At 40.0% G+C, this 20,193-nt stretch overlaps 1 protein-coding gene across 4 annotated transcripts in view; it reads right to left on the bottom strand.

Annotated features, from left to right (window-relative positions):
* Window positions 1-20,193, bottom strand: part of NIN (ninein) — a 94,829-nt gene that overhangs the window by 23,419 nt on the left and 51,217 nt on the right. For all 4 annotated transcript variants that reach the window (XM_037155599.2, XM_053670033.1, XM_037155602.2 and 1 more), the window contains 14 exons: window positions 19,713-19,859; window positions 19,072-19,239; window positions 18,417-18,553; window positions 17,962-18,102; window positions 17,542-17,716; window positions 14,501-14,611; window positions 14,025-14,114; window positions 12,256-12,394; window positions 8,433-8,554; window positions 6,792-7,297; window positions 3,506-5,647; window positions 2,096-2,221; window positions 1,918-1,987; window positions 178-393 (listed from right to left, as the gene is read on the bottom strand). In XM_037155599.2, coding sequence (XP_037011494.2) covers window positions 178-393; window positions 1,918-1,987; window positions 2,096-2,221; window positions 3,506-5,647; window positions 6,792-7,297; window positions 8,433-8,554; window positions 12,256-12,394; window positions 14,025-14,114; window positions 14,501-14,611; window positions 17,542-17,716; window positions 17,962-18,102; window positions 18,417-18,553; window positions 19,072-19,239; window positions 19,713-19,859 — 4,290 coding nt within the window. The remainder of the gene's footprint in view (window positions 1-177; window positions 394-1,917; window positions 1,988-2,095; window positions 2,222-3,505; window positions 5,648-6,791; window positions 7,298-8,432; window positions 8,555-12,255; window positions 12,395-14,024; window positions 14,115-14,500; window positions 14,612-17,541; window positions 17,717-17,961; window positions 18,103-18,416; window positions 18,554-19,071; window positions 19,240-19,712; window positions 19,860-20,193) is intronic.

Here is a 20,193-nt window from a genome sequence, read left to right as displayed (position 1 = left end):
TAGAAACCAGGATCTGGGCGCTCCACCAGTGTACACGCATCTACATCTCTGTCTATTCATACGCCAGGACCACAGTTTTAATTATCGAGACTTTAGGGACAAGAAATTGAACATAAGCATTTCTTTCATTTCTTGGGATTCCCTCCAAAAAGGCCACATGGTGGCTGCAGACCAGACCTGCACTTTCTGGTCTTCCAGGTCCTCTTTCAGATTAGACTTGTCTTCTTCCCATTCCCCAGACGCGCTGTGTTCTGGCACCTTCTCCTTCTGGCACAGCACTTCTGCCAGACGTTGCTTAAGTTCTTGCAGTTCTTTCTGATTTTGAGAATTCTTTTGGCTAAGCTCCATATTTTCCAAATCCAACTGTTGGTTTTTGGTTTCTAATTCTGAAATCTAATTAAAATTGAGATAAGTTTTAAAAACTAGTTAGCCTACTTCTGCTAAAAAAAACAGATTCAGAGATTAATTGTTTTGTTTCCTCACTATGTAGATAAAGTTACACACTTAATACAGAAATAATACAGAGTAATTGTTACAAATTCAGTCAGTTCACAAGTATATGTGGAAGCGATACATACTCAGTCCAATCCCACTCCACATGGGTAACCACTGTGCACAGCTGGATATGTATCTCGCCATAGACGGCTTTCTATGCATACATAAAAACCATGCACACGCACGAGATTTTTTTCTTCTTTATAATAAAAATTGGAATCTTTTCAGATGTTAGGACAGCCTGTTTTTTTCCTACTGACCGTATATTACAGAGTCTTATCTTCCAAGTCAGTGCATTCAGAAACTACCACATGCTATATTTTTTTAGTGCTATTTTTAGTGGCTGTCGAATATTCTATGCATCAAGACATTACATAATGCATTGAATTTTAATTACGAAGAAACAAAACAATCTTTCAGAAAATTCATTTACACATGGTAGTATTTTATAGTTAGGATCATTTTTTTAAGTGGGGCTGGTGGGTTAGAAGGCGTGCATGCGCATTACTACTTTTGCAGACATCCTCGAAAGACCTTCCTCACAGTGCTACCAACTTACAGTCCTTAGGTATGAGTGCCTTAATTTCCTCACCACCTCTTTTATACTTGATGATGTCCCTCTCTAATTTTTACTAATCTGACAGGTAAAAAAGAAAAGTCATTTAATTTGCACTTCCCTAATCACTAATGAGGCTAACCATCTTTTTTATCGATTGTATTCTTTTTTCTGTGATTTGACCATTCATATCAATTATTCATTTTTCAATTGGGTTTTGCTGTTGTGAGTGTACAAAATACACTTTGGATGTTAACACCCTATTTCAAGTACTCTTTTTCCAGGATGTCCTTGCCTTTTGACTGTTTCAGAGAGATTTGTAAATGATCTTCCTCAACACAACTGTGTGTTTTGAAATTATATAAATTAGGTATAAAATGTCACAAGTTATCTGAACAAATCATAAAGATCTGTGAAAAGATACACTGATTACTGGTATTCGGTATCTTTGAAATTTTGTCCTTAACTTTCTGCCTTCAATCATGGTGAGAAAACAGGATGAAGCTAATAGTTAAAAGGATAGGATGGCTAGAGCTATATTACACAGGTTTGGTTTGAGAGCTATCACCTACCCATTTCCACTGATATAAAGCTTGTATTAAGCATTCAAAGTCAAGAAATAATAATACATCATTACATCTACAAAAAATAGAAACCTAGTTTCTAGACGCACAAAAAACCACCTACTCACAAAAACCAAAAACCTAGTTTAAAGTCAGCATGAGGTGAGTTTATATTTACAACCTCACCACCACTAGCTACATAAGTTATTTCAACAACATGTCCTATACATTTGTAAATTGTAATTAAAAGAAAGGAAAATTTCAGACTCAAGAAGCACTGGGAAATATTAAACATCTCTTTACCTGCTTCTTTAAATTTTCAACCATCTTCTGAACTGTGGCGTTTTCCTGTCTTACAGTTTCTATATTTTGCCTAAAGGGACAATGACAACATAACTTAAGAGGTAAGCTTTAGAAGTTGAGGTAAAATAGTTTCAGTCCCTGTAAAAATGCCTTAAGGAAATTTAAGTATATGTCTTACCACATTTCTCCCTGAGATCCATTTAATTTCTCCAATTGCAGGTTAGAAATGCTATCGTCTTCATTTAGAGTAGTAATTTCATTTCTCAAAATAGAATTTTCCTCTTGAAGCTTCTCAGATTCATATCTGAAGTACAGAGATTTGGGAAAAAAAGTAGTTACAACAAGGCAGTCATCTGGCATCTTTGGAAAATTCTTTCTAGTAATTTCCAATGAAACAAGTATTCCATGCCAGTTAAAATGAGAAGTCTAAATTAGTAGTCTTAGTTCTTAGAAATCGAGCTGTGACATATTGACTCATTTCTTACGGAAAGTAAGAATTTTACTCAAAGACATTAGGGAAATGTGGCTGAAATGCCTGAACACAGAGACAGAATGGAGAGCAATGCCCACTCTGGTTGCTGACTTTCTCTGTGGCAACGATACTGCTTTGAGCAAATTACTTTATCTCAGTCTCAAGTCCTACCTCCTTCAAACAGACAAACCATGTCTTAGCTTTAGTTTTAGGCCCCAGGGTACCTAGACAAAGAAAATTCACCATGTGAATAAAAGGGCCATACTGAAATATACACACTAACATTTACTTTGTGATTTTTTTCATTCCATTATATTCTGTTTTTTAGAACTGAAAATCATCTGAAGTAAGAAGAGGGAAACCTATATCCAGAATTAAATTATTTTGTCTCATGTCATTAAGATATTTCAGACATGACATAATATTTTACAAGTTTTTTAAAATCCAAATTTGCATGAAGACTATTGCAATCACGTTTTATAAAGTCGAGTAAGTCGTGGTACAAGCAGTTGGATTTCTATCTTTATTTTCAAGCACATTTATTAGAATCTAATAGCTCCTCAATAAAATTGTATGTTCTAAGATAAAGCTCTACTGCTTACAGAATATGGGCATGTACCTTCAAGTAGTATAAGCAGGAAAAACTATAAGCTACAAAACACATTTATCCTATATTAGTATAAGAAGAGATTTATCTACCAAGCAAGTTAATAATATACAAAAGGCATTCATTCTCATGTAACACATTTTCATCAAAATAAGGAAAATAACATTTAACAACAACAACAAAAAATCTATCTGTCCAAATGAAGTGCTAGAAAAGGGTTAAAAGACCTGATACACAGTGATGATGCTCGTGGTTAAACAGCACTCTCTGTTATGAACTTTCACACCCCAAGCGAATGACATTTATTTCCTACAGAGGAAGGGAATGCCTCCTAGGCAAGGTTATTCTACTTGTTAATATGACACAGAAGCAGAAGGAAATCTACAGTACTGCTCTCTTCTCGAAGACTAACGGGTTAGTTTCTCTAGGTACAGACAGCAAGCAGCAGAAGTTAGATTTGGCCAGGTGCTCTGTGGGACTCTGTGAGGTGCAGAAGGTACATACATTACCTCAGCAGTTCAACTTTTTGCTGCATCTCACTGCACGTGATTTGCAAGTCATGCATCATTGCCTTCAGCTCTTCCTCCTTTCCTCCTTGAAAAGGCACTTCTCTTTGTTTAATTAAATGAGTGACTTTCTCCCTCAACTTTCTAGTCAGCTCCTGCAGCTTTTGTTTCTCCAGTTCTAACTCTGCTATCATGGCCTGGCGCTGACAATGTTTGTCTTGAAGGCCTAGGAGAGCAGTGTTTTCCTCTAGTATAACTTGATTCTGTTCTCCAGGCTTTTCTCCATGCGTCCGGATTGTTCTGCGCAGCCAGGCAATTTCATGTGCTTTTACTTTTTCTAAAATCTGTGTATTCTCCTGCTCAAGGTACCGGTTTTCTTGATAATGTTCTTCTATAACCTGGTGTACGTTCATAAACTTTGGCACACACTCTCCCAGTGTCTGATTTAGTTCAAGTACCTCTCCACCGGCTTTGCAGTCCAAGTTCTTTAAATGGGCTTCCCAGAAGGAGAAGCAGTCACACTGTAGCACTGCTCTTTCTTGCAGCTTCTCAATCTTGCCTTGAAGTCTTAAAACAACCCCATGCAGGTTCTCATTTTCTCTTTTGACCTCATCATAACTCTTTTCCAGGCTAAGAAATGTTTCAGTCATTTCTTCTACTTTCTTCAGCTCATCCTGCAATCTGAAAACTTCTGAAGTGAGTTCTTTGTTGTTTTCTAGGGCTTCGTCGTACTGCGTCTCCAACATTCTCAGCTCTTCCTGGAGACAGTCATTTTCTCTGCTAGCATCTTCGTATAACAATTTATACTTGGAAGAAGCTTCAGGGGTTCTCTCAAGCACGCTTAGTTTCTTTTTTAGCACAGAAACATCAAAAAGTAGGTCCTGTTTCTTTTCAGAAGCTCGATCACAGTCTGCACGTAAGATTATTAGTTGTTCCTGAAGTTGACCAATTTGATTCTTCAGGTCCCAGGTCTCAGTCCTGGTCTCCTCACTGTTTTCGAGTTCGGAAAAGCTCTCCATGGATGCTTCAGACTCCTCTATTTTGACCTCTTGTCGCTGGACAGAGCACGTCCTGGTGCTGCCCAGATCCTGGATCTCATTGTCTTGCAGGTCACTTAGGATGCGCTGCCTGGTTACACTTTCTACTTGCTTCATTTGGTTCTGCAGTAAAAATGGCTCAGTTTGTTCCACAGACTTTCCAAAAAGTCCAGTAGCTGGCTCCTCTAAACAAGGAATTACTGACCCTGGCTCTAACTTTTGCAATCTCTGTTGCAGTCTAGAAATTTCAGTAGCCATTTTCACATTTTCCTTCACTGCTTGTTCGTGAGCTCTCTGCAGGCTTAAGAGGACATCTCCGTTCTCTTCCAACAGCTGCTCTCCCTGCTGGAGCAGGGACATGGCTCCACTTCTTTCTGCCTCTTCCTCTCCCATCTCCTGGCAGCCATTCTGCAGCCTGGAGGGAGGAGATGCCACCTGCTGCATTTCCTTAATTCTATTCTGAAGCCGGGAGATTTCTGCGCTCATCTTGGCTCTGTCTCGTTCTGCATTCTCGCAGGTCACTTTGTGGACGCTCTCCATGGCCAGAAGCTTGGACATCATTTCCTGCCTCTCCTGGTCATGTTCCATTTCTAGCCTTTCAAGCCTCTGGTTGGCGAGCTGCTCGGAGACGCCTGCCTGGCACAGGACCTGCTCGCGGTCCTGCAGCTCTCTTTCATGACTGCTTTGCAGCTCATGTATCTGGTTGGACAGCAGGCTTTGCTGACTTTCAGACACATTTCTTAGATCTTCCAGGTCTTTGAGTAGCTGCTCTCTCTCAACAACCATACTGTTTAAGTGTTCTTTGTATGTTTCTTCCAGCATCTCTCTCTCCTGGGTCAAGGCCAGGGAAGATGCTTTCTCTCTTTGGAGAGTCTCTTTCAGCTGCTCCTGGGCTTCTGCACACTCCTGGGTGAGCTCATCCTTCTCGAACTCCCACTGAGATCTCTCCTCATGCTGCTGTTCCAGGAGCTCCTTCAGCTCTTGGCGGTAGTGCCTCTCCAGGCTTTGCAGAGCACTTTCACATCTCTCAGTGACTTTCTGACAGTCAGCCTGAAACTGGGCTTCTATCTGACAGGCTCTTCTATTACACTCAGTTTCCATTTTTTCCCTAAATGTGGTCAACATACAGCATTACTAAAACTGCCATTGACTACGGAAGCAAAAAAACCCAAAATACAAAAAACATTTCCCATGCACAGAAGAAGCTGCCAAACAATTTAAACACTTTCTAACAATAGTTTTCACTTTCCCTCTGTGATTCTTTTATACTGAGAAGGGATCTCATTGCTGAGAGCCAAGACCAGTAGCTATAATTCATTTAAAAGACTTCATTCTGCCTTTAGAAGAAAAAGTTAGAAAAAAATTCTTTGGCATACTCCTGAATGTATTTGCTTTTGGATATTTAACCAAAAACTTAAACTGGTATTTCATGGTAAATGATCAAATGTATTCATATTCCCTTAACTTGGGAAATATAAAAAAATATTTCCTTTTACTTAAGTATACATTGGAGAAGAATAATCATGTAAACCACACATATTAAATTCATTATGTTTTTGCCTCTTATTTAATGAAGTAACACTGAGGTCATCAGAGTAAGAAGTGTCAAAGCCCTCATATGTGCCTAAGATGTTGTTATATTACCTGTATTTTTCAGACTATACGCCACACACCCCCGCCTGACTCCCTCCCAAATTTTGGAGAAATAATGGTTGTTGATGCTGCTGTTGAGTTCTGTTCAAATTTACATTGGTGAAATATTATGTTATTTATGTTATTAAATATTTCACCACATTTTTTGTTGCAATTTTTCCCCCTCTAAAACCTAGGTACATCTTATGGTCCAAAAATTACAGTAGTAAGGCAAGCACAAAAGTAGTGTAGTGTTTCATAACTCTGGGGACAAATGGAACGTTGCCCAGAATCTAGTTCATAGCCTTTCTCAGAAGACGACAAGACTTAACTAGAAAGGAGCCACGTTTGCAATGACCTTATCCTCATCTGTGACCTTAAAAGATACGAGTCTGATGTAAGGCATACTTTCTTCTTTTAGGAGAAAAACAGTTTCGATAACCCCAAGGTAGGCTTATGTCTGAACAATAACAAAACAGCTGGAAAGCCCAGACGAGAACTGCATGAATCCAGGGCCTGTTACGCCTTCTGATTCATCCAGGTGTCCTTAACAGCCTGGAACTACTGGTGCCTGTGACGGGCGGCACCCCAGGGTGCTCCATTTCTCCCATTTTTCTTACCTTCCCTCTTGAAGCTCCCTTTGGTATTTCTCCAAGAGCTCTTTGCGCAACTCCTCTTTCTCAAGAGTGTGCTTCTCCACCAGGCTTTTCAGCTGCTCCTGGTGAAGTTGCTCTAGTTCCTGAGTCAAGCCCCTCACCTTCTCTTCTGTCCAGGCACCATCTTGGAAAAGTCCTTCCCTCTCTCGGTGAGCGCTTTCCTCCGACTGCTCCAGTCTGCCCTTGAGCGCTGCCTCCTGTTCCAGCCGCAGCTTCTCCTGCAGGACAGTCTTTTCCTCATCCCACTTCATTTGCAGTTGTTTTTTCTCTTCCTCATGCCTGCAGTTGGTCACATGTTGAGCCTCCTGGAGCACCACCGCCTGGCCCTGAAGTTCTGCAACTTCATTTTTAAGGTCACTTATTTGTTTTTCCAAGATGTGAACTTCATTCTCATATTTTTGCTTCATGTTCTCCTGCTCCTTTTCACAGGCGACCCTGGTTTCATCAAGCTGCTTTTCATACTGGTGTACCTTAAGTCAGAAAGCAAAACCACCACAGGGTTATTTAACTCAAGGCCATGGCAACGTGCTGGGGGTAGAAGTGCTGTTTTCTTTCCGACAAGACATTCTTCAATTTTGCAATTTTGTTTTAAAGTAACAATTCAAAAACATATTAAATAGCATATATTTAAATTGGTCATGGTGTCCTTTCCTTTTATTTTAACTTAGTTGAATTTTATTCATTTCTCAACAACTCTATTCAAACTGACCAGACCTTACCATTGATGCCATTTGTCTTCTTAGGCATCCTTTCTAACTGCAGACTTGGGGGTTTAACATAGTTAAATTCGCATATTTATTAAACACCTATGAGGCATTCTGCAAGCCTTACAGGGACACAAAGTTGGGTAAGACATAGTCCCTTCCACGGAGGAGAAACCAGTCTAGACATGGTTATGACAAATATAAACAGGTATACTACAAAGCCGAATAAAAAAACATTAAGGTAGAGAAAGAGGAGCTACAATTTGAATAGGGAAATCAAAGGAGGGAAAAATCATCTTTGGTGGGGAAATTTAGGACTGGGTTCATGCAAGAAGTAACATTTGATATAAACTCTGAAGACTAAGTAGTCTTTCAACAGACAGAAAGAAATAACATAGCATGTAATAGCACGAGCAAAAGCTCACAATCTGATGAAAAACAGTCAACTACCTGGTTTGACCAGAGGATAAGGTATCTCAAAGGAATGATGTAAGGAAAAATCGGAAAAATAAGTTGAAATGACAAGGTTAAGAAAGGGTTTTGGGGGCCAACATTTAGAACTTGTATCTAATTTAAGATGTAATGTTATACATCTTAAGGCTTTTTGTTTGTTTGTTTTATCAAGACATTTTTTAACAAGTTGGAAATAATGCACGGTCTTCAAGTTCTATGCTTACTAGAAAGTGAAGACCTGACATTTTGGAGAAACTCTCTGAGGGAAAGGTCTCATGTATGGCCTATGAGACCATCCTGAGAAACTGGGTTCCTGGTAGCCACCAAGACAAGAGAAAATTTACAGAATGTGCTACACTATGGGAACAAAGAGTTGAGAATGTACTACATGCAAAAGCTTGTTAGAACTCAAAGAAATTAGAAAGCGAGATTGATAAGAAGGACTTACTTTATCTTCAAGCTCCAGCCTTAGGTGACACAAGTCCCTGTGATGATGTTCTTTCATCTGTTCAATGACCAGCTCAGCCTCGATGCTCATATTCAACGGATTGCATTCTTCAGAACCAAGCCCTGAAAATACACGAGATCTGCTGATCCCGATCTTTCAGTAACACAACTGGCATCTGAGGAGGGAACATCCATTTAACACAGGAATAATTTCAGCCTAAATTGCCACAGATGAGATCTACTAGGAAACAGTAGAAGTCAAGAGCAGTCTTTTCTGTTTTCAAGCATTAGCGAAAAAAGGAAAAAAATGAAGGTGAATAGATTTTGTCGTATGTAGTCAGTGCACTGAACCCTACACAAGCCATCTTTTTGAACAGTAGGTGGGGGGTAGACATGGAAATTGCTGCTTAAATGTGATCGCCTCCTAAAAAAATGCCGTGGATTGAAGTAGTTTGCTCAGATCAACCAGCCTTCTATCCATCCAACAAATTCTGAGTAACAAATTAGCGAGGGGCAGAGATCCAAGATGGTGGTAGAGTGGATGGAAGGTACGCTCACCTGCTCCTAGGACCAAACTGGAATTAAAACTGAAATACACAACAATCAACCTGAATAACCAATTGAAGACTAGCTGAACAAAAGTCTTATAACCAAGGATTTACAGAGGAAGCCATGTTGAGACTGGTAGGAAGGGCAGAGATGTAAAAAGAGCTGGCTCCACTCCCATGGGTGGTGGTTGAAATTCTGGAGGGACAGTTCAGCTGCAAAGGTTCCCCCTGAGGAGCATGGGGTCTCAACCCCATGCCAGGCTCCTCAGAGCAGAGCACCAGAGCCGAAAGAGGCTCCTACGTAACATCTGGCTGTAAAGAACAGAAAGGATTCTGTCTAGCAAGGAAATAGGAGTCTGCTAGAGACACGGGCACCCTCTTAAAGGGCCAATGCACAAAATCTCATTTGCAGCCATTCAACCTGAGCTCTGGCGAAGGGAGGGCGGAGTGAACTAGAGCCATGTGAGAAGAGACTGGGATTTGTGGCTTTGGGAAGAAGAGCTGATGGGACAGCTGCCGGGATCCCTGTACTGAGTCGTTCTCCCACACTGCAGACACCATCTTTCTTGGATGGAACACGCCCCTCCATACAAAGAAGAAATCTTTAAAAGCAGCAAGAGAAAAACAGCTACCTACAAAGGAGTTCATATAAGCCTGTCAGCTGGTTTCTCAGCAGAAACATTTCAGGCCAGAAGGGACTGGCATGAAATATTCAAAGTGATGAATATAAAGCCAGGACCTACAACATAGACTACTTTACCCACCACAGCTATAACTGAAAATTGAAGAAGAAATAAAGTGCTTCCTAGAAAAGAAAAAGTTAAAGGAGTTCATTACCACCAAACCAGTATTACAAGAAATGTTAAAGGGAAGAGGAGAAAGAGAAGGAGGAGGAGGAGAGAGGAACATAGTTATAAAAAAATAAAACGGCAATAAATATGTACCTATTAATAATTACTTTAAATGTAAATGGTTTAAATGCTCTAATCAAAAGATATAGGGTAGCTGAATGGATAAGAAAAGCCATATATGCTGTCCACAAGAGACAAGCCTCAGAACAAAAGATGAACACAGACTAAAAGTAAAGGGATGCAAAAGATATTTCATGAAAATGGAAATGCAAAAAGAGCTGGGGTAGCAACGCAGACTTTAAAACAAAGGCTATTGGAAGAGACAAAGAAGGACACTACATAATGATAAAGGGAGCAATCCGACAAGAAGATATAACCCTTTTAAACATCTATTTGCGCAACACAGGAGCACTTACATATATAGAACAAATCTTGTTAGACATAAAGGGAGAGATGAACAGTAATACAATCATAGTAGGGGGTTTTAACACCCCATTTACATTAATGGATAGATCCTCCAGACAGAAAAACAACAAGGAGACAGCAGCCTTAAATGACACACTATATCAGATGGATTTAATTCATATCTTCAGAGCATTTCACTCCAAAGCAGAATATACATTCTTTTCAAGGGCCCGTGGAACACTTTCTACAACAGACCATATGTTAAGACACAAAATAAATCTCAATACATTTAGGATTGAAATCCTTCCAACCATCTTCTTTTAAATTTAGGATTGAAATCCTTCCAATTGTCTTCTCTAACCATAATGGTATGAAACCAGAAGTCAATCACAAGGAAAAACTGAAACACACACAAAGACGTGGAGGCTAAATAACATGTTGCTAAACAATGAACAAGATCAAGGAAGAAATGAAAAGATACCTTGACCAAATGAAAACGAGAACACAACAACCCCAAAATCTGTGGGACACAGTGAAAACTGCCCTAAAAGGGAAATTCATAATTACAGGCCTACTTCAAGAAAAAGAAAAATCTCAAATAAACCATCTAACTTTACACTTAAAGGTACTAGAAAAAGAACAACAAACAAAGTCCAAAGTGAGCAGAAGAAAGGAACTATACAGGTTAGAGCAGAAATACATGAAACAGAGTATAAAAAACAATCCAAAAGATCAATGAAACCTAGAGCTGGTTCCATGAAAATATAAAAAATTAACAAACCCTTAACCAGATTCATCAAGAACCCAAATAAATAAAGTCAGAAATGAAGGAGAGGAAGTAATAACTGACACCACAGAAACACAAGGGACTGTAAGAAAATGTTACAAACAACCATATGCCTACAAACTGGACAATCTGAATGAAATGGAGAAAATCTTAGAGCGCATAATTTTCCAAAACAGAATCAGAAAGAATTGGAAAGTCTGAATAGACAGACTGAAACTAGTGAAATTAAAACAGTAATAAAAAAAACCCAACAAACAAAAGACATAGACAGGATGGCTGAATTCACAGGTGAATTCTACCAGTCAAAGAACTAACACCTGTCCTTCTCAAACTATTTTTAAAAAATTCAAGGAGAGGGCCTCATTTTATGAGGCCAGCATTATTGTAATTCCAAGACCAGATAAAGACACTACAAAGGAAGAAAATTATAAGCCAATTTCCCTGATGAATATAGATGCTAAACTCCTCAAAAAATATATGCAAACTGGATCCAGCAATACATTAAAAAGATCATATACCATGATCAAGTAGGATCTATTCTGGGAATGTGAGGTTGATACATATCCACAAATGAGTAAGTGTGACATACACCACATAAACACAATGAAGGATAAAAATCACATGATCATATCAACAGATGCAGTCAAAGCATTTGATAAAATCCAATTTATAATAAAACTATCAGCAAAATGCGTACAGAGGGAGTACACACAGACACAGACAACAATGTAGCAAAGGTGGGTAGAAAAGGGGATACATAGGGGATATCCGTAATAGTGTCAACAATAGAAAACAAAATTTAAAAAAGTCAAAAACAAGTGTTGGCCATGGTGTGGAGGAAAACTATCCCCTGTGCAGTACTGATGGGGATGAAGATTGGTACAGCTACTGTGGAAGGCAGTGTGGAGTTTCCTCAAAAAACTAATAATTGAACTACATTATGATCCAGTGATTGCACTCCCAGGAATATAACCAAAGAATACTGAAACACAAATTTGAAAGAATATATATATGTTCCCCTATGTTCACTGCAGCATTATTTACAATAGCCACAATTTGGAAGCTGTCGAAATGCCCATCAGTAGATGAGTGAATCAAGAAGCTGTGGTACATTTATACAGTGCAGTACGACTTGGAAGCAGAAATAAAGTTTGTCAATTTTACATTCAATCCCCATTCTAAAAAGAAAATTAAAGGCGGACACTCTGAAGACATGGTGTCTGAATGGCTTACCCTGGTCAGGCTCAAGGCAACCACTGTTAACATCAAGTTCTTCTGACAGCGGGTTCTTCAAGGGAAGTCTGAAGACTTTGCCTTGTGTACGATATTCTTCCAGCTCAGACTGGAGTTCATCCACCTGGTCTTGTAATTCCTGGAGTTTAAAAACCAATGCGAGTCTTAGATGTGACACCAGGCAACAAAACGAAGAACAGATAAATAGAACATCATCAAAATTAAAAACTTTTGTGCTTCAAAGGATACCATGAAGAAAGTAAATAACCTAGGGAATGGGAGAAAAGTTTTTTGCTGGACTATATAAAGAACTATTAAAACTCAATAATAAACAGATAAATAATCCATTTAAATATTAGGCAAAGGATCAGAGTAGATATTTCTCCAAAGAAGATATACTGAGAAGCAAATAAAAAGATACTCAACATCATTAGCCACCAGGGAAATGCGAATTACAGCCACAATGAGATACCACCTTATACCCACTAGGTTGGCTAGAATAAAGACATACAATAATAACTACTGACAAAGACACGGCAAAATGAACTATTATATTGGGGGAAATGTAAAATGGTGCAAACCCAATGGAAAAAATTTGTAGTCCCTAAAAAAGTTAAATATACAGTGACCATATGACCCAGCAATTCCACTCCTTGGTCAAGGAATATACCCAAGAGAAATGAAAGTGTATATCCACATAAAAACTTACACACAAATATTCACAGCAGTATTATTCATAATCTTAAAACAACCCAAATATCTATCAACTAATAAAATGTGGTACAGTCAATATGATGGAGTATTATATTATTAGCAACTGATAGAAATGTACCGATACGTGCTACAACACGGATGGACCTTGACAACTTTCTGCTAAATGAACCAAGCCAGATACCAAGGACCACATACTGTATGACTCCATTCATATGAAATGTAAACAACAGGCCAATCTACAAAGACGGAAAGTATATTATTAATTGTCCAGGGCAAAGTGGAGCAGGTGTTTCTTTTTGGATGATGAAATGTTCTACAATTGATTATGGGAGTGGCTACAAAATTCTGTGAATATCCTGAGAAACAGCGCATTGTATTCCTCCAACTGGTGAACTGTATAGTTATGAAGTGTTAAAAAAAAAGAAGTGGATGGATTTGGGAAACTTTGGGAGGTAGAGCTGACAGATTCTTCCTGATGACATAATTTTTTTTGTCTCTTCTGGTAGGAATTTGTAATGATTTACTAGTTAAAGATTTGAGTGGTTTCTGCTTCATTTGCATTTGTAAATAAAGTAAGGGATGTAATATGGAAAAAGCCCCCACAGGACAAAAGCAAATTACATCAGATTAGCTCCCTAATGACCAATCAGGAAAGGCTAATCTGGAAAAAACACAATCAAAATGACCACATATTCCTTCCCTCGAAAGAAAACTGTATTTTCCTCTAAGCACTAACGATTTCTGCCTTAGATAAAGCAGACTTAAATGCAATGTTCATGATCCCCTAATAGTTCAAGACACTGAGTAAAAATGTTAATAGGTAACATTTGGGCTAAGTGCTTACTAGGTTCCAGACTCTGTTCTAAGCACATTACCTTCAGTCACTCATGGACTCTTCAGAACACCCTAGTATTTTCTTTACCATCTTACCGATGAGGAATTGAGGCACCCACAGATTAAGTGACTTGCTAACAGTCGCACACAGCCAGTCCATGGTCAAGCAGGATTTGAACCCAGCCACTCCTCCATGTACTGAGTTCTCTTCGGTCACTCACCCTGCACTGCTGCTCATACTCATTTCTCATCTGTGTCAACCTCTCTTCTTGCAGAAAGAACTCAGCACTGCTGGGATCGAGATCACCAAACTAGAAAAGGAAAAGGAGAAAGCTGTCATTTTCCCCAAGTGCCCTTCTTTGACCTGGTGCATACCAGAAGTCCCAGTTTCTGGTGTTCACACAGTCTCTTGAGTATGAAAGGAATGTGACATTTAAGCAGAAACACCACCAGCTGCATGATGGGAAGAACATACTAGAGAGGCATGGTCAACGAACACGGGGATCGCTTTTCAGTGCCTCATAATGTTTTCCTCACGTGCAAAGTCTTACATAAAATCTCTAAAAATGACGGCTTCCTTGCGGAAACCACCTACGTAAACCCCCAACGTAAAATTTCCTGGTGGAATTGCTTCTGCTCTTCTCAGTAAACTACACTTGGGGCTGCATGTCAGGAAATTAAATTTAAACAGATTTACCTTTTCTGCTAACACATTTTCCAAATTCCGTTGAAGTTTTTTTGTCAGATTCTCATATTCTGCCAACTTCTCTGCATTTTCCAGAAGCTCATTTTCTAGACGACTGTTTTCCTGGTTTGGGGAAATTAAATAGGCACAGATTTAAAAAACAAGCAACCTGTTGTACCATTTTATATGAGGCATAAACCAGTGCTCTAGATTTGGAGGAACAAATATGAAGGACACAGGGACGAGAACTAAGGGGGGTGGAAATGGGAGGGAGGTGGGGAGCATGGGGCGGGGGGGGGCCTGGGATGGGAGAAATAGACAAAAAACTGTTGAAAAATAACTAAATAAAATTATTTAAAAAAAAGAAAATCTGTGTATTTTGAAAGGTTCAGATTAGACAAAAGTAAATATTAAAAAATGGATATTTATCTTACAATCCAGAAGTTTGTCCCCTTTTTTTAAAATCTTATAGAACTGTGCTGTCCACGATGCAGCCGGCTAGCAGGAGCCTGTGGACACTGAGCACTTGACATGTGTGCAGCTCAAACTGAGACATGCTGTACGTGTAAAATACTCACCAGATTTCTAAGACTTAACACAAAAATATAAAACAGCTTCATAATTTTTGTACATTGATTACAGCAAAATGATAATCTTTGGAAACACTAGATTAAATAAAATGATTTAAAATGGATTCACCTTTCAATGTAGCGATTTGAAAATCTGAAATGACGGGTATGGTTTATGTTATAGCACTTCAGTAGAAAGTTCAATGACACAAAAAACATTCTCGACACATTATCACAGAAAGAAAACTGGTTCAGCTAACAGCAAAGGAGAAGTCAGCAAAACTATAAAAAGAATAACTCTGAAATCAATTTTGTTTAGTGATTTATAGTTTGGTTTATATTTAATTTACAATTTTATTTGGATTCAAAGTTGAAGTCCATAAAGGATTTTTTTTCCTCTCTCTATATGATACTTATTAGAAGAATTTCCACCCACATTTGTTAAAAAAATAGTATCACACAGACGTGCCATTGACCTATTTTCTATGCCAATGTTAAAGCCTGATTAGAAAAACAGTATTTTCAAAGTACATTTTGCCAAAAGAATATAGAGCCAATATACTTTAATACATTCTAGTTCACACCTTCTCACAGCATTATGGAGTAAAAGAGAATGTGCTTCAAGCAGTTAAAAAAATACTACCTTCTACGATCTCACTTACAGGTGAAACTTAATTGACAAAACAAACAAGCGAGCAAAATAGAACCAGAAACATGGAAATAAAGAACGAACAGTGACCAGAATGGATGGTGGAGGGGCACAATGGGGAAAGACGGAGAAGGGTCAAGTCAAGGAACGTGTATAAAGCACCCACAGACAATGACAACCGGGGTGGGGGGCCAGAATTGAATATGGAAGGTGGGGGTTGGGTAGGGCAGGGCAGAGTAAAGGGGGAAAAAGGAGGACAACTATCATTGAACAACAATAAAAAATTGTTTTTAAATACTGAGGAAAAAATACTACCTTCCCCTAAAATGCCAATTCTACAACTCTAACTTTTCAAAATATGTCTAAGTTTAGATGTCAAACAATGAGGAGTAATCTCGGAACATCAGGCCCATGCTGGTGCTCTGGAGACTGTGCAATCTGATTCTGTTACCGACATCAGGGAAGGCAGAGTCCTGACCGTGCTGACGGAGTCAGATGTGAGTGCAGCTAGTTGTCCACGATGCAACAGAAAAGAATGCTATGTCTGGCAAGAACAAGTAAGTGAAACGGAAACACAGTGATCCAGCCTGCAGTACTGGCAAAAGCAGTGAAGGAGCATAAAAGCCCACTAAGCAACTGAGGAAACTGATGGTTGGTGCAATGGGGTTGAGGGCGTGACCCCGGGGGGTGGGCGTGGGGCTGCTGGTGGTTCCTAAGGGCAGAAAGGTATGACAAGCCCCATTTTAGGGGCCTTCAGTTCTACCACACTGCAGCCTGACAGAGGGTAACAGTGTGACCATAAGTGTTCTTCAGTAAGGTAGCTCTGGTGGCCACATGGAGTCACATAAAGCCTGCGCATTAGGTCCTCTGAAAAATCGTGATGAATTCTGAACTTATTCAGAGCCTGTGGAAGTGGGAGGAAATGGATAAATCCGAGAAGCATTTCAGAGCATCAACAAGATTAAAGACTGATGAGTGAGGATGGTTGAGAACTTTACTTTCTGTGACTTACAGCACATGGTGATAATGTACATTGGGGGAGAAAATGAAGACAGGAAATAGTTTTATGGTTAGGGAGCAAGAATTAGTTCAGTTTTTGATGTGTGGCGTTCAGGAAAATTTCATAACCTCAACCTCAAGTAGTGAATATTCCATATGTACTGATTACTTCCAAGACAATGTATGTGTAGCATCTCATTTAATCCCCATATCAATGCTACAGGGTAGGTATAATGATGGAGCCCATTTTTGCATATTAGGAAATGGGTTTGGGTAACTTGATCAAGGTTTTCCAGTAAGTAGTGGTATCAGGATTAGAACCGGGCGGTCTGAGTCTAGAACCCTGCCTTTCCGCTTATCTTTAGACTACACTGTACCATAGTATCTGGTGTTAGAGTCTATTAAAGAGAAGGATCACTTCCTCTCCTGAGGCACAGGAAAGGAGAGGGGGATATATAAGGGAACAGGCACATTTGAAAGCACAGAAGCAACGCTGATAGGCTCTGTGCGGCAGGGGACGAGAACCATTCACTAAAGAGTAAGGGTTGAGGGGAGGGGAGGGCAGGGAAGGGTGAGGGCATCAACCAGCCAAAAAGCCCTGAGGACCCAGTGGGGCTTCAGGGGGAAAGAGGAACAAGATACACTAATCAACACTGTTAGCACATCAGAAGCCTGGATACTCCAGAAATCTAGACCCTGGGGGGCTCTGCTATGCCTGGGTCATGACGCCCATGAACTTGTGGTTATCCCTGGGCTGAGCCCTGTGCAGACCTGCCCTCTTACAGAGCTGCGGTTTCCCCAGCAGGACATAGACCACAGAACTAGTAGGTGATTACCTTTAAAGAGAGGGCAAGGCGGTCTCGGATGTAGTTCTCTTCCATTTTTGCCTTCTCAATTTCCTGCTCAAGTTCCAAACGCTGCTTGCCCACCTGTTGCATGATCTGCTCTCGCTCCTTTCGGAGTTCATTCTTTAAGGCTGCTATGCGCTCCTTGTACTCTTCATCCAGTTTCCTGTGAGAAGGCAAGACTGATAAGCTGTCATTGAATCCCTCAGAGAGCCCCATGAGGATCCACCAGAAATGGAAACAGAGCCACGGAGATGATGGGAAGCAACTTGAGAAACATCCTGCTTTCCCTCAGGCTTAGCCACGCTTGAGTCACCCCAGCCAGGCCTGGCCAAGCAGGCAGGCAGGCTGAGCCCCACTGCCCTGGGCCAGGGGGCCGGGTAAGGAGGGCCCTGGCCCCACCAGTCGCACCTGAGGTTGTACTCATTCCGCCGCTCTATGGCCGCGTGGTGATCGTCCACCTCTGAGGCCATCAGAGACTTGAGCTTCTCGGCTTTGTCCAGATCTGACCGTAGCTTTTCTTTTTCTCTGACCATTTGGTCAACGCGTTCTCTAGAATCAGAAATAAACTGAGTTGAAGGGAAACTGTTTCTAAGCCACAAGTAGACCCAAAAGAGCTCTCATCTGCTTCAATACAAACACAAAACCCAACTAAAATCCTTCCAAAACAAAGATATTCCACAGCTCCCTTCAAAAACCTATGTGCCCATCTAAGCTCTATCTTATTTTCATTGTAGAGGGATGATAGGAGTTTAGCCATATTTGCATATCCAATAAAAGAATGCATGTCACAGGCAAAGAGATAACCTGCTGAGCAAGTATAAAAGGAAATCAATCAAAGCAGGTGAACCTTCCACCCAACTCACAGTAAATGCCGGATTTCTGCTTTAAAGCTGGCCAGAGCCGCCTGGTGAATTCCATTCTTGGTGACCAAAAGTTCATTTTCAAGAGCCAGCGTTAATTCTGTCAGGTTGACGTTTCCATCAAGGCTGAAATCCAAGGCCTAGAAATCAGAACAGAGTCAGGACAATCACAAGTTCTATCCACTGAAAGCAGAGAATGTGAAGGTTAACAAACCCAGGGAGCTAAATTTACTGGCTAGAAGATGGGTGATTATAGTTCTTTAGTGATTGTAATGAACAATCTTCAGTCCAGAACATGATTAAGTTCTTTTTAAGAAAACTACAGCATGGTTATTTAAAGAAACATGGTTATTCATATGTTTAAAGAAAATGCTATCTGGCACTTTAAATAAACACAATGGAATAATTCTAATCTTTATCAACCAAAGATCAGTTAAGAGCATTTCTCTTATCAATAAGTTAGGGGTTAAAATCATGGAAAGCAGTTAGCAACAGACTTCTGGTTAAAGGAAGTAGGAAAATTACCTCTTATTTCTGAGGTTTTGAGAATAGAAGTACCATTAAGGAGAAATCAAATCAAATCACAGTTTCAAAAAAGCCTGGAATTTTTCAACCCTTTCCCGATTTGCCACTTTTCTCCCATTTTTTGCTGCCACACCTTCAGGACTTCCTGGCTGTTCTCAATGCCCTCTTCCTGCCAGGTGTCAAGTATTCTCTCCACGGACGCGTAGCCCATTCCATCATCCAGGCAGGAGAAGACCCGAAAGCCAATGGTACTCGTCATCGCTGATGGGGTTGTAGTACGTCGTCCACTCTCATCAAAAGACTGGAAGAAGAAAGAGACTTCAAAGCCCAGACATTCCAACAAGACGTTGATGAAGACCAAAACTGGTCAGTCCTGGCCACAGGGAGCAGAAGGCAGGTCTGTCTAATTTATGCCACTAGAAGGAAGTGGTGCAGCCCCTTTGATCTCCTTTCCCCAGGTGTGCCAAGAATGCAAAGCTTATCCGCAACAACTGCCCTGGCAGAGAGTTCCTTGGTGTAGATGAAGTGTGTCTCTACTTAACCCCAGGTTTCTTCCTCAGCTAACAGTAAGGGGCATAATTAGTGGTCTTCCCACTCTGTAATTTACGGTCATTTCCTAAACCCAACTTTTCCTTCCCAACAGTTTAGTCTTTGTCTCATTCTTCTTTTGCTTTTTTCTCCTTAGTATTGTCCTCAACCAGTTAAGTCATTAAAAGTTATTCAAATGGATTTTTCTTCCACTTACAAAGAAACCACTTCCCATTGCTTTCTTACCTGCATGGAAAGATGCCTTTTCAGTTGTCTATATGGAGTAGATGCCGATGGTGTAAGGGACTTTCCATTTTTGAACAAGCCATAGAAAAAATCTTCTACACTCATTGTGCCATCAGGTTCAAGGTTATGGAAGACTTCCTCAAGCATCTATAAAAGGACAACCACATATTTTAAATATTTCACTCAAAATAACACAAGGCCCAAAGTGTACTTCTGGCTGAAAGAAACTGGCACCACTGTTGGTCCTGGACTCCGGAGACAGAACGGGTCCCTTTACCGTAATGTCACTGAATTTACTTCCTTCCTGGAGACATGCCCTCCCACTTCCCACGGACCAAATGAACGTCCACTTCAACACCTTCACAGTCTTTACATAAATAACAATGAACTGTTTCTTTTTTTATTAACACTTTTAGAACAGGCAATTAATGTTACTACACAAATTTAAAAATTACTTAAAAGTATAAATATATAGACACCT

This window comes from Artibeus jamaicensis, unplaced genomic scaffold, assembly GCF_021234435.1.
Source record: "Artibeus jamaicensis isolate MK-2021 breed Jamaican fruit bat unplaced genomic scaffold, CSHL_Jam_final contig_548, whole genome shotgun sequence".
In the NCBI taxonomy this organism is placed as follows: domain Eukaryota; kingdom Metazoa; phylum Chordata; class Mammalia; order Chiroptera; family Phyllostomidae; genus Artibeus; species Artibeus jamaicensis.
Note: the sequence above shows the minus strand (reverse complement) of the source record. Positions and strands in the feature narration are given on the sequence as shown.